Genomic DNA, 14,864 nt, shown 5'->3' on the forward strand with positions numbered 1-14,864 from the left:
CTAAATTAATTTAACAAATTAACAAAACGAAATATAACTACTTTATCATTAAAAACAAAACTGAACTATTTTAATGGCTTCAACAATGTAAGCCAAAAAATAAAAAATAAAAAATAAAACAGTCGGACTCGTTGGTACGTGTGGTTCGTTGCATGTGTCGACGCGCCCCGTGAGTAAAAAAATTAAAACAAATTTTTAAAAAAACGTTCAGCTGTTTAACTGATAGTGTTAATCGGTCAAAATTCGTACTATTGGTTAAGGGTTAAACGGTCAATATGAGCATCCCTAATCCAAACAGTTGCTCACCTGGCTAATAAAACATAACATATTGTTAAAGCATCTTTGGTGTTTTCATGTTTTCCACAAAATAAAAATGTAAATCGAGGGTAACGCAGGTATAATGTCAATGATAGGGATGCACGGACACAATCCGTGACCTGGTAAAAATAGCTTATTTCTCTGAATTTAAACATTCTTGGAAACATTTGGGATAATGTAAGTACGCAAGTAAACAAGTTATATAACAATGTTCTTGGGATTTTAGGATATTCTAATCTTACATATTGTGCCTTTAATTTTACTCAGACTAAAACTCAAAATCTAATTTAGTCACAAATAACAATCTGATGAGAAAATGAACAATCATTTTTATATCATGTACCTGGGGATTTGGGATATAATGTAATAAATTGTATGGACTACTACTATTAAAATCTTATGATTTTATTATTCAATAAAATAATTTATTATTTCTGAGCATAACAGCCCCTATACCCATAGTATATTTTCAATGTATGAGAAGAATATTCTTCAAAACATTTTTCATATTCCACAGAAGCAAGAAAATCAAGGGGTTTGGAACGACAAGAAGGTGAATAAATGATTGCAGAATTATTTTTGGGTGAACTATCCCTTTAACTTTTCATCAAAAGAGGAATTAATTTGTCACGGAAATCTTACAGTGCTTCTTGGGCAGGTTTGCGTAATGTCAAAAAATAAATCTAGTAAATTGAGTTTGTGAGGCTGTTACATCCAGCCATATGGCACCACGCACTGGCAGACCAAAAACATTAATCCCTGCCCTGACAAATGGACAATGCGCATTAAAGAATTGAAGGTAAAAAAACGGGGCACATGGCCTGCAATGTAAAAGCACATAAAACATGTGAATGCACCTTTTACATAAGCTATTTACAAGAGAATGTACAAATACAGAAAACATGTGCTTTGGGTTTAGAGATGCCGTTTGGGAATTTAGTTGTTGTTATTTCACAGACCTTAGGTTTTTTAAGATCTTTTAATCCGGCTGTACCTGTACGACTAGGCCCATGCTTTGACACAGATATGACTGTGGTTATATGTGGGAGATAAGGTATGAGAGAAAGAAAGCTGTCTCTTGCAGGTTATGATGATATTTTGCTAGTCTAACAGAGTTTAGTTATGGTCCTTTAGTGTAGATACACCTCTACTACACAGACAGACAGAAAGAGAGACACATGAGACAGATTAAAGGTGCTCTCTGCCACTTTTTAATGTCACTTACAGCCCTGATCTACGAGAGAGCAAGGAGGAAAGAGAGAGACTTAATATGCCTGCAGGCTTTTTGGCACTCGAGTCTCCGACTGCTTAGAAAGGGAATTCCTTCTGAAGACCAATAATGCCACACATACATACACACATACTGGCTCTTTTGAGAATAAGGAAAGAGTGTGATGAGGTGAGGAGTAGGAGAGAAACAGAGAGTTGTGTCTGTGTGTATGAGGATGCTCGACAGAAAATTCCTTGAGAGAAAAAGCCAAACAGATGACGATGCATTTGCTCCACAAATAAACCGTGGAAAGAGGCAAAAAAATAATAATAAGCATGCTGTTGCAGGAGTATTAGGAAAAAACCCAATGTTATAATTATTAAATGAGGAAAATTACTGTTATTGCAAGCAAATAAGCATGTTGTGAATCTTCCACATATAAATGAACAGATTAAAAAGATGTTAGAAAGGCCAAACTGAATTAGTGTCTTCAAGAAAGTGCGATGCGGCACATGTCAATTCTCCTCAACTGGGAGACGTGATTGACTTTAATGTCTGGTCCAGTTTTGAGTTTATTCTGCTCAAGAACTGCCTACTTGCATGGGAAAAAATCTGACCAATTCGAAATCAACCAATTATGTTTTGGTCTTTCATGACTTTTAGGGGCACGTTTAGAAGGAATATTTGTGTTTTATATTATTGTGATTTACCAGGCTGTAATGAAGCGTTTCCACAGTTATTAACAAACGTAAATCTAGCAACATTGGCTGCATTTACACTGCAAGTCTTAATGCAATCTTAATCCAATCTTTTGACCATATAAAAAATGTTGGCCACCTGTTTTATTCACTTTAACGTGATATCTGTGTTTAAGTTAATTCCCACAAAATCCTTTTTGGTGATTGCTTTACTATGTACATAGACCCTCTGGTTTTGAATAGTCATGCTATTGAAACTAATTATATAATTCATGTCGGGTGGCGGGTATCGCAGCACAAAATCTGAACAAACGGTTACATACAGGACAATAACAGTCATTTTTGTTTATAAATGTTTATTGCATTAAAAAGCTATCTTTGTGGGAAACGTGTTGCCCTCGCCTTGTGGTGGATTGGAATTCAAAGGGGAATCAGATATTTGTGTTTAGACGTAGGTTGGATGCCTAGATATCGGACATGTATTTGATTTAAAACCACATTTGTGACCCTGGACCACAAAACATTTTATGGGTCAAAATAAATAAAAAAATGCAATGCCAAAAATCATTAGGATATTAAGTAAAGATCATGTTCCATGAAGATATTTTGTAAATTTCCTACCATAAATATATTGAAAATGTATTATTAGTAGTAATATGCATTGCTAAGGATTTCCTTTGGACAATTTTAAAGGTGATTTTCTCAATATTTCGATTGTTTTGCACCCCCAGATTCCAGATTTTCAAATAGCTGCATCTCAGCCAAATAATGTCATATCCTAACAAATCAGGGATGGAAATTAGCACCCGCCACCAGCCAAATGCGGGTGATTTTGAGTTGTGGCGGGTAAACTCGCTTCACCTACCGGCCACCGTGGCGGGTAAATAAAAATAGCATACTGTTTCCCCTCTTTATAAACTGTGTTCAGTGCATGCGAGTGCGGCCGTATGTCCGAATATGACCAGTCGCTTTTGCCGTCATTACCCAGATGTAGTGCCAGAAGACGCGAATAAGAACTCGTGCTCGCGCTGAGAGAAGACCCGTCACTGTCATCCGGAAGCGCGCACCCGTCTCACAGCACGCAAATATTGAGTTCTCTTTCAAGTCTTGTGCTTAAACGGACAAACTCACACAAAAAGTATGCCAACATGTTCATCTTGATGAGTATTCTAGCAGACATAGTCTGAATATGCCTCAAGTGAACTTTATACAGTCGTGAAAGATGCCGCATATCCTTCTATTAGGTCTTAAAGGGGCAGTAGCCTTTACTGCTCTGTTTAATGTCAAACAAAAGGACATCACTCACTGCTCTTGATTGAATAGCTTTTGTAAGTTTAGTAAGGATTAATCTTTCATTTAAACAGTTAAATATGCAGTTATTTTACATTTGATTACTTTATTCCATTTCTGTACCTTTCTGCAGGCCAGTAGACCTGTACATTATTATTTAATGTACACATGAGTGAGGTCGAGTTAAACATTTTAGTTTGAATTTTATTTTATACTGTGGGTTGTTGCAATGTGCTAAATAAATATTTGCATAATTTGTAATTGATTTATTATTTGAAACTTTAATATTAATTAATGTAATTGCAATGCCTTGATTTTTAGTAAAGTTACACAGTCATAGCATTAGCCATAAATGCAATGGATAATTGGCATAATTTCTTTTAGTGCTTCGTTTCAGCCAATAATTTTTATTTTGGTGCATCCCTACTGACAATGTTCTGCTCGGTTTGTCGTCAACACGCTTCAGGAGATGCCAAAACTAGTCGTTTCATTGTTGGTACTAAAAACCTAAACTGGAAGCCATAAAAGATCACGAATCATCCAAATGCCACATCCAGGTAAAAAAAAAAAAAAAGAGAGAGAACAGAGCCCTACTCATTTAATGAAATGTATATCAGTTCATGGTTTGTGTGTGTATAAGAGTGAAAAATGTCAGTATTTCATTGAGATTTGGGTTTAAATAAACAGCTTAAGTATTGTAGAGCTTGTAGTATTAATTTTCACATGCAGTTACACATTGTCGGTTAAAAACAAGAAAGTGGCTGGTAAAAACATTGAGTGGCTGGTAGATTTTGAAATCCACCAGCCACAGTGGCCGGAGGACAAAAAAGTTAATTTCCATCCCTGTAACAAATCATACATCAATAGAAAACTTATGACTGGTTTTGTGGTCCAAGGTCACATTTGGAGTGGCTCAGATTGTATACGAAAAATTGTGTTTACACATGTGCAACAAATTCCGATCCTGTCAGATGTGAGTAAAAAATTGGATTTTTTTTGTGCAAGTTTGAATGCAGCCACAGGTTTATGTTATAAAAAATGTAATGTACATTTATGACAATATACTTTATATACTCTCTCTCTCAAGAAACCTGCCTCTCTAAAGTCATAGAAACACTATTGTAGAGTTTTTATTTTGCTATTGGAGCAAATGGGAAAGCAGAAATTATATTTTTTGGTAGTTTCTGTTCACCACTAGCAGCCCAGAATGTGAAAAGGGTCCATAAACTAGCACAAACAAAGTATAATAATCATTTTAAAAAAATACAGCAACAACAATCAAGAATGTGTCAAATAATCAAAAATGGCAACATGGAAAATAAATCCTTCCTCAAGCTGGTACCTTGAAAGCACCTTTTTTAAGACTTCTGGAAGATGTAGTACTGCCCAATCAGATCAGAACTAGCTATTTCAGCCAGGTCTTGCTTTTTGTGATTGCAATATGCATCACTGAACAGATTGTGGGCAGTCTGTTGGAATGCCATCTGAGGGACGTCTGATTGTCATGAAGAAGATACCACTCTGATAATAGATTTATTAAATCCCTGACACAGTGTAAGGTGTAACGCAGTCATAATGTTATTAACATGTTTGTTTGAAATATCCTTTCATGGCAATTTGCAGTGAAATTCAGAAGCTGCAGCCATTTGTGTTTGTGTTTTTAGATGAGTTTCAGACTGCAGGGATATTTCTGCGGCGTGCGGCTTGGCTGATGCGTCCATCTCACCTCATTCTCTCAGTGAGATAAGAGCAATCACCGGGTGACCCTGATAGTGATCTATGCATACTCTACACGTCACATGGTGTTATATAGACATACGTGAGCCAGCGTCTCCCTCTCTGCCTTCATCTCTATAAGCCGTAGGAGAAAATACGCAGAGCGGCATGTGTGCAAAAGCAAACCACACCAAACAGTAACAGGAAAACCAGCATCTACTTAACATTACAATGATGGCATCAGATCTCTCTTTTTAGTCCATTTATTCCTGTAAAGCATCCTCTTGAGCAAATGGAGATGCGATAGAGAGAGAAAGGTGGACGTCAAGATCCAGTGACCGCATCGCTAACATGTTTCAACATGACAGACGTCTTTAATCACAAAGCACCAAGGGAGCACGCAGATTTAATGTGTTTGCATGGACACCATTGTCCTGTACATCAAGGGAATACAGATTTTCCTTTCCTTCATATCTCGACTGCTCTGGTTTCGTGAGCGCTCTGCTGGGGGATTCCTGCTAATTGCTTGCACATTCCCTTCTTCCTCTATTAAAGCCAGGCCACCATTCCCCCTTACAATCTACAGTACCACTGCCACATAAGAAGAAGAAGACCAAACCGGAGACAAAACACAAGTGAGAGAGAACAGAAAAAGGATACAGCTGTATCATAAGTGTTCTTATGAGGAATTTGAATTCTGAACTAAAACAGAAAGACTGTTTGACATTTGAAGGCCATGATGATATCTAGTTTATGCCAAAGATGGTTTGTCATACAGCCTGACACGACGACTGACCGTGTATGCTCTAGTGCATCAGAAAGGTGGCTGCGCATCTGTGTGTTTGTCTGCCATATGCGTGTTGTAGCGTATCAGAAAAGTGGCATGTGTGTGAGGTTTCTCCCCTGGCGCACGGGCAGCTTCGCAATCAAAGGTCGGAATTCATCAACACTGGCATCCTCCGACATCTTGAAGCAATCTAAGGTTTACTCCAAGGGTGGGCGGGGGGCGCGTCTGTTTGCCTGAGCGTGGGTGTTTGTGTGTGCGTGGATGCGAGAGGGAGATCCTGATATTCGCTAACAGAAAGTGAGGACATTCGAAACTTTTCCCGTGAGCTATATTTAATCCATTACAGAGAAGCAGAGGCATGTCTATCTCTGATCAGACTTTTAGCGGAAGAGATGCCCAATTAATTACGATCTCGCAAACAGCACTTGGCAAAGTCCAACATTGCGTGCATATTTAGGCCTCCAAAAATATCCACATTATGACTGTAAATGACTGTGTCTGTAAATCAAAGAGGGTCAGGAGGATCAATCTTTCCATCATGCGAACGTCTGCGACGGCTGCTCCCTTTGCGCACACAGACACCATTCTTTGTATGAGTGAGGATGCCCATATGGCTCTTTTACAGTGTACCATAAACAGAGGAGATAAACAGAGGAATGTGTGATTCTAATTTCCCTTGCAGACTGTAATGTACAGTGGGTGGAACAAATGCGGAATAGAAAAGTCAGAGATTGCCTAACCACATTACCAATCTCTCTGGGACCCGCCGGATGACTGTACATGCACAGATAAATTATGAGACGCACAGCCACGCAAAGTCGATCGGCCCTCCAGAAAAATGCATCTATTCATCTGCAAGTGCAAATGGGACGTTCAATATGCAAGCATTGGGGGAAATCTGGGGACAAAATGTCCACCTTTCATGTGTGTGTGTAATGAGAAATGTGTGAGCAATCACGGTGCTCGTTAGAGACAGAGGACATTGTTTATTACATTAGCCTCGTTATTAATTTTATTTGCCCATCCATCCATTCATCCACTCATCCAATCAACCAACTTCATTCCTGTTGCAATGAATGTTCACCTACATGAAATATGAGAAACTTCTCAGGTGGTCACAGTGCGCAGATGCCCCGTGACCTGCTCCAATGACATTGAGATTCTGTGGAAAGGATGGTATTGACAGAGTGCCACAATGATTATCCACAAGCCAAGACGGGCACAAAGTAAGAGTCAATTACAACAGCCTGATCAAATGCGCACACTTGATGCTTTGTGTCACACACACAGGGAGAAACACACACAATCACACAAGGAGAGAAAATTGAGACATCAAATGATTTGAAGTTCAACCCCAAGGCGAATGATGCAAATCACAGTCTCATTATGTATGTGTGTGTGTGTGTGTGTGTGTGTGTGTGTGTGTATTGGGAGGAAGACGAGCACAAGATTTAGTGTCTTCCCACTTCTATTACCCACTGTGTTTACACTGAGGCTTTGAGTGAAGGGAAAGGACAGAAAGAGAGCGATGTAGGTGCACTTGTGCAGTACGACAGCGCATGTGTTGCATACGGTATTAGATTGACTACTCACAATGAGATGAATTAAATAGCAACATTGCGTACAAATAAAACCTACTCTCCCAAAAGACGAAGAACTACACGTACCCGCTCGTTTTCACGCGCACATACACACTCATACAGCCTGATCAGGCATATAGGTTTTGTTCCTAGCGCTACCCTAGGTACTTGATTTTGATCTGTGTTTTACATCAGTCTCTTTCCTCATGTCTCCCTCTTCCTCATTTATATTTACATGCGTGTGCATTTGAAATGTCTGTGCGGGTATCTGAAAGTGTGTGATGTCATTTTTCTTTTTTCCTGTTAACTCGACTAAGATTAACAGCGTAAAAGCATTTACGACGCATTCCAGAAAACCAGCCCCGAAAAAGCCTGTCTGCATTCCAGCATAACGCACCCCAAAAAACAGCAGCAACAGCAGCAGCAGCGGTGGCAGTGTGTGAGAAAAACAATCCACAGACCTGCAGGATTCAACAGAGAGAAAACTTACAACAACACACAAACACACATGCATCCTTTCCACTGCACATGTTTAGCACACACAGTCTCAAATTTCAGGGAACCCTCGGATGCTCAGTCGTGACGGCGCAGGAACATGTGCATATGTGTGCGTGTGTATGTGTTTTAGTGCATGAGGATCTTACCGGATGGCACGAAATGAAGAACTTTGTTTGCTTCCATCATTCCCTTCTCAACCCATAATCATCCTGTAGTCCTGACACTAATGAGGGCAAGATCACCTCTGCTCCGGTCTCCTCTCTCTCCCCTCCTCTCTTCACTTCTACCTCTCTCTCTTTCTCTCTCTTTCTCTCTCTCTCTCTCCCTCTCTGTATCTATCTTTCTTTCTCTCTCTCTCATTCCTCAGACATATTTAGTGAGTCAGCCTTGCCCTGCCTCCGCTGAGCTGTGACTCTGGGTCCTAAAGCCTACGCTTCCTGCGTTTCACATTGTGTACTAGATGCTTGTGGTCATAAATCGTCACGACAAACTATGTATGGTATTTAGCATTACCTTTGTGTGTGAGACAAGTGAGTCTTTGTCCTAGAGTAGTCAAAAAAATGTGTATTCTAATAAATGATGCATGAGTCTGATACATGTGGCGTGCCTGTAAGTTTACAAACTGATGTCACTGTAATGTCCTTTGTCTCTTTCACAATAAAGAATAATGTAATTCCATCATCCAGCAAAATCATTGCATGCTTGAAATGCCCTCCCTGCCGTGAGGTTTGGTGCTTCAGGATTATTTGATATTTCTCTGTAAAGATGTGTTGAAACAATACTATTTCAGAGAAATTTACTGCAAAGATGGCTGCAGAAATTTGACGCTAGTCAAAAAAGTATGGTAATTAAGCATGGCAGCCGAGCAGATTTTGAATTCTAGCAATTTATGTCAATGGAAGACTTTTTTAAACTTTAATTTGAAACTATAAAGCTAACGAAACAAATAGTCTATACAATATATTTTGGACTCTTAAAAGGATAGTTCAACCAAAAATATTAATTATTTGATAAATTAAAATTCAAAAAATCTTTCTTCACTCATGTCATTCCAAACCTGTATGACTGTTATTTAGATAGATATTTAAAAAAAAAAAAAAGTTTTCCATGTCTATGCAATGGATGTCGGTGGTAACCAAAGTATCTTCTTTTGTCTCTAAAGAAGAAAGAAAGTCATACAGGTTTGGAATAACGTGAGGGTGAGTAAATGATGACATAATTTCCATTTTAGGGAGAACTATCCCTAAAGTTTAAACTGTGGCTGAATAAATTGCATAAAGTTTTGGAGAAGTAGATAAAAAAATAAGTTAATAAGGAAAAAAGAAACAGCAAGAAAAGAAGACAATAAACCAAAAAGATGACGATAGACCAAAAAGCAAGCAAAAGACGTAGAAAATGAAGAAGTCAAAGAAGTAGAGAAAGAAGAAGCAAGAGAAGATTATGATGAGGAAGGAGTTTATGAAAAAATACAACAAATAAGAAGCATCAGAAGATAGTGGTGAAGAAAAAAAAAGAAGAAAAAGAAGAAGAAGAAGGCACAGAATAGAATGTTTGAGGAATTTCTAGCAAGCACTGTAATGACTCATCATTCCAAGGCTGTTTGTTTTATTTCTCTGTCGAGTGTGTGTGTGTGTGTGTGTGTGTGTGGGGGGGGGGGGGGGTCTGTTTTTTATTTGGGCCCTCACAATAAGTCTTATAAAAAGTGTAGGACCCCTCTCTCCTCCCTCCATTTTGTTGCCATCAAAGGCTCTTTCCACAAAACACACCTGCTGGCAGCGTGTAAAACAGTTTGTAGAGGCATGTACGTATGTGTGTGTGTGTGTGAGAGGCTGGAATGTTCACACTGCTCTTGTGTAAACCCTAGACTGTATTGTGATGCATTGCTCTTTTAACTATTTAGTTTTGGCCAGAGAGAGTACCTCCCACAGAATGATATGCAAAACAGCACTTGATTCGTCCACCTATGCCACCAATGATTCAAAATAACGACACCACTGGAATATCATACGTCACAATCATCGTGCTGTTCATACACAAATAGTCTGATTAATTCAAAAGAGATGTGGTGTACGTGGTGTGTGAAGGGTTAAATCCTGATGTGGGCACAGGATGCTGTGGGTACACATAGTGAGGTCAATCTCTGACCTTGCTATTGTCCTTGAGTTCAGCAGAGTTGTCCGGAGGTGCCAGACAAACACACATACAGCACAGCGAAATATTTGGGCTAGATTAGGAACGTAATGTGCATTGGCCAAAAGAAAAGAGATCCCTACAGCAAATCAAAGACGGTTCTGGGTGACGCACTGCCCCCTAGTGCCCCCCTAGGGTTCCATGTTTTATGGGGACTTTTCATAGACAATGATTTTTTTACAAACTCTATATTCTATCCACTAACCCTAAACCTACCCCTCAAACAAAACTTTCTGCATTTTTGCATTTACTAAAAACATAACTTAGTATGATTTATAAGCTGTTTTCCTCATGGGGACAAAATGTCTTCACAAGGACAAGGATTTTGGATATTGCCATCTTTGAGGGAACATTTTGTCCTCATAACGTAGGGTATACCTGAACCACACACAGACACACATGCTGTCACTTGTGTGCCCTAGACCTCATTTCCTATCTGTGTTTAACTGTGATAGTCAGATCATAAGCTTCACAGGAAATGTTTTGTTGTCTTTCTGGAAAGACAATGGGTATGGAGATTTATGTGTAGAGAATGCTGACTGTAACACTTTACGTCATGAGGTACAACCCCAAAACGTCACTAACCATCTTTTTGCATAACTCCTAACAAAAATATTCCAGATAAGCAAACCTGATCATTTACTCCCAGTTTCAGTGCATTCAAATTATTAGCAATATGAGACGATTCATCTGGAATATATAGTCATCAACAACAGAGTGCTACAAAATAATATATGTTTGACATGTATATGGATAAAGAGAGGTATTTTCCAGCAGAGGTCAATGTTCAGTGCTTAAAAAATATTCTTACATTCATTGTTTTTGAACATATTTTGCCTGGTAAACTTAAATTTTTTGGTTTTCTGTGATGTATTCTAGCCTTTTGTTACAAATTATGGTAACTTGTTGCAAAGATATTTATCTTGTTATCAAGCTGGCTGACATTTGATGAACATTGTTCATCAAATGTCCATTTTGTAAAAAAAAATGTATTAAGAATAAACAAAACTAATAGTAACTAATAGTATTAAATAGTAACATTTAATAAAAATTAAAACAAAAATGCTTCAGTGTTTGGATTTAAATAGACCAATGCTCAAGTGTGATTGGATCATTATCGCAGTGATTATTATGTTTCTAGCATATTATATGTTTGGCAACATTTCTTCTAATGCTTCTAAGATCTTCTGTAGATTTTTATTTCTTAAACAACCATGTAAGACACATCATGGCCATATTTCAGGATGAAAAATTCAAGATTCATCAGGCTCAAAATGGTTGGGAGGGAACATGAAGATGAAGAATCAATTTATGTATTGGTACCTCTGAGTCCAGACCTTAAAAACAGTGAAAGTCTTTGGGATGTGCTAGAGGAGACTTTACTGACTTTACTGGACCTTTGACTCCTGCATTGTCAATAAAAGATCTTGACAAAAAAAATTATATGTCTCTCTACATGTTTGTTTAAGAAATGAAAACCTACAGACTCCTAGCCAGATGTGGTCATACTCAATTCTAGTCAGAATATGAGTCTGAAACTGCTCCATTGGGCTGTGACTATGGGGCGTGTTTCAACCGAACCAGGAAAGACCTCAACTGACCCTCAATCAATCAGAGCAACGAAGCGACGCATTGTCAAATGTCAACAGAGCTCAACTGCACTGTGTTGCCAAGTCCGCGTTTTTTTCTGCGGGTTGTTTTCTATGTCCGCGGGTTGAAGCGACTATTATGTGATATATAGACCCATTAGTGCGAGTTTTAGTAGGTAACCTTGCCAAAATAACACACATTTTACCCCCCAAACACCATTTTTTCCCCGGAGAAAAGCCTTGTGGGCAGGGCTAAGTTCGGCTGGCAACAGACTCTATCATTTGGGGTTACTGTTGCCAAAAACATAACATTCTAGCAACATAATAGTCGTCGCAATAATGATCCAATAATAAACTCTTAAGCATTGGCCTATTTAAATCCAAACAGCAACTTTTTTTTTATGGGCCGGGCAGCGTACATCAGAGTTAAACAAATCATTTGGGGGTAGGGTGACCAGACGTCCCGAAAAATTCAGGACAGTCCCGAAATCTTCACTGTTGTTCCGAATCCTGAATCTGGCCCTAATTGTCCCAAAAAATTATACTAAAGCAAAATCTTGAGTAGTTATTGTCTGATAAACATTAAAGCTACACTGTGTAACTTTTTTAGTTTATTCTTAGCTAAAAACGCGTAGTTCTTTCAAACATATATGTGCAAGTAATAAAGTATTCTCATAAGTTTATAAAATGCCATTGAAAATACATACGGGTGAGGGGTTCGAATGCTGGTTGCCATGTTGCCCCTCCATCTTGAAAGTATATTAGGCAAAGAGGGACATACCCATAAATTCAAGCTTCGCCTTTCAAGTTTTAACACTCGATGGCACTGTGTCAAATGTGAAGAGGGGGATTGTTAATCTTGGACTAAATCGGCCACCATAGGAGTTAAAACGAAATCAGAATTGAGAGGAACAGAAACTATTATTCACTGGATGGTTATATACCTTTTCACCGCTAGATGGGGGAAAATATCACACAGTGTAGCTTTAAAAACTGTCTGCGGAGGTTGAGGCGTATTGCAACCAACCCCCGCCAGCTGCTCATTGGCTGCAGAATCTTTTTTCTAAGTTCTTAAAAAAATACTGTAGACAAAATGTGCTGATGTCGGGCCTCCACAACCTAGGTAGGCTATAGCTGTGCGAATTTAAAGTTTTATTGTTTCTATACATGTATCTTATTAATCTATATGCACAAAGACAATACGACCTTTTTGTCCCCATTTTGTTTTAGTCCTTGATGAAGAGAGCGCAAGTTGCTGCAGCCGCGAGGAGGACATTGATATCATATGCACGCGTAAAGGAGTAATTGATTGCTTGCAGCACTGTGTAAAAAAAAACTTCACTAGACAATTATTTCTTTAATTTCGTTTAAGTTTATTATTGTTAGAGGCTATACAGAAAGGTCTGATTCAACCACTGTTACTTACAACAGTCGTTGTGTTTATTTCTTTTCACAATAACATTTGAGTTCATGATTTTAATGTAGCCTAGTGTTTTTTATGGCAGACTAAAGACTAACAGACTGTTGATCTTTTAAAAAACATGTTTGGTTCAGGTTTGAAATTCATTATCTTTTATTATAGGCTAGTAATGTTACGCAGTCTAATATCATAGAAGCCCCCCTCCCCTCCCGAATTTCCGCAACTGTCATCTGGTCACCCTATTTGGGGGGTGGGGACTACGTTTAAAGGGTTAGTTCACCCAAAAATGAAATGTATGTCATTAACGGCTCACCCTAATGTCATTCCACACCTGTAAGACCTCCGTTCGTCTTCAGAACACAGTTATTCGAACCGATATGAATCACCGTATTGATTTCATGATCGTCAATGTCACGTGATTTTGAGCAGTTTGGCAGTTTGACAAGCAATCATGAATCAAGGGTTTGAATCATGAATCAATTCGCTGATTCATAACCATTCAAATCTTTATTTGAGGATTGAAAACAAACCCGGAAGTTTGTACGTTTTTGTTATTTTGTTAAAGTCATAGTTTTTGTTATTTTTGGACCAAAATGTATTTTCAATGCTTCAAAAGATTCTAATTAAGAGATTCACATATGGACTACTTTAGTACTTTGATGATGATTTCATTTCCGTTCTGGACATGAACACTAAACGTACACTTTCATTGGAAGAACAGAAAAGCTCTATGACTATACAGGTCCTTCTTAAAAAATGAGCATATTGTGATAAAGTTCATTATTTTCCATAATGTAATGATCAAAATTAAACTTTCATATATTTTAGATTCATTGCATTCCAACTGAAATATTTCAAGTCTTTTATTGTTTTAATACTGATGATTTTGGCATACAGCTCATCTAAAAAAATTAGCATATCATGAAAAGGTTCTCTAAACGAGCTATTAACCTAATCATCTAAATCAACTAATTAACTCTAAACACCTGCCAGAGTGCTGTATCAAGGCACCTCAGTGGGAAGTCTGTGGGAAGGAAAAAGTGTGGCAAAAAACGCTGCACAACGAGAAGAGGTGACCGGACCCTGAGGATGGTCAGTGATGGTCTGGGGTGCCATGTCAGCTGCTGGTGTTGGTCCACTGTAATTTATCAAGGGCAGGGTCAATGCAGCTAGCTATCAGAAGATTTTGGAGCACTTCATGCTTCCATCTGCTGAAAAGCTTTATGGAGATGAAGATTTCGTTTTTCAGCATGACCTGGCACCTGCTCACAGGTCGTAAATGGTAAATGGTTTACTGACCATGGTATTACTGTGCTCAATTGGCCTGCCAACTCTCCTGACCTGAACCCCATAGAGAATCTGTGGGATATTGTGAAGAGAAAGTTGAGAGACGCAAGACCCAACACTCTGGATGAGCTTAAGGCCGCTATCGAAGCATCCTGGGCCTCCATAACACCTCAGCAGTGCCACAGGCCGACCAAGTATTGAGTGCATAACTGAACATAATTATTTGAAGGTTGACTTCTTTTGTATTAAAAACACTTTTCTTTTATTGGTCGGATAAAATA

General features: G+C 38.5%; 1 protein-coding gene across 6 annotated transcripts in view; it reads right to left on the reverse strand.

Annotated features, from left to right (window-relative positions):
- The window catches only part of slc4a11 (solute carrier family 4 member 11), an 81,561-nt gene that overhangs the window by 64,437 nt on the left and 2,260 nt on the right, over positions 1 to 14,864 (reverse strand). For 2 of the 6 annotated variants that reach the window (XM_067422256.1, XM_067422253.1), the window contains exon 1: positions 8,244 to 8,456. The exons of the other annotated variants lie outside the window; for them this stretch is intronic. Coding sequence is in view for 1 of the 2 variants with exons in the window: in XM_067422253.1 (XP_067278354.1) it covers positions 8,244 to 8,283 (40 nt within the window). In the remaining variant the exon portion in view is untranslated. Of the gene's footprint in view, positions 1 to 8,243; positions 8,457 to 14,864 lie in introns of those variants that run through there. 6 annotated transcript variants of the gene reach the window in all.

Source organism: Pseudorasbora parva, chromosome 17 (assembly GCF_024679245.1).
Source record: "Pseudorasbora parva isolate DD20220531a chromosome 17, ASM2467924v1, whole genome shotgun sequence".
Taxonomy (NCBI): Eukaryota; Metazoa; Chordata; class Actinopteri; order Cypriniformes; family Gobionidae; genus Pseudorasbora; species Pseudorasbora parva.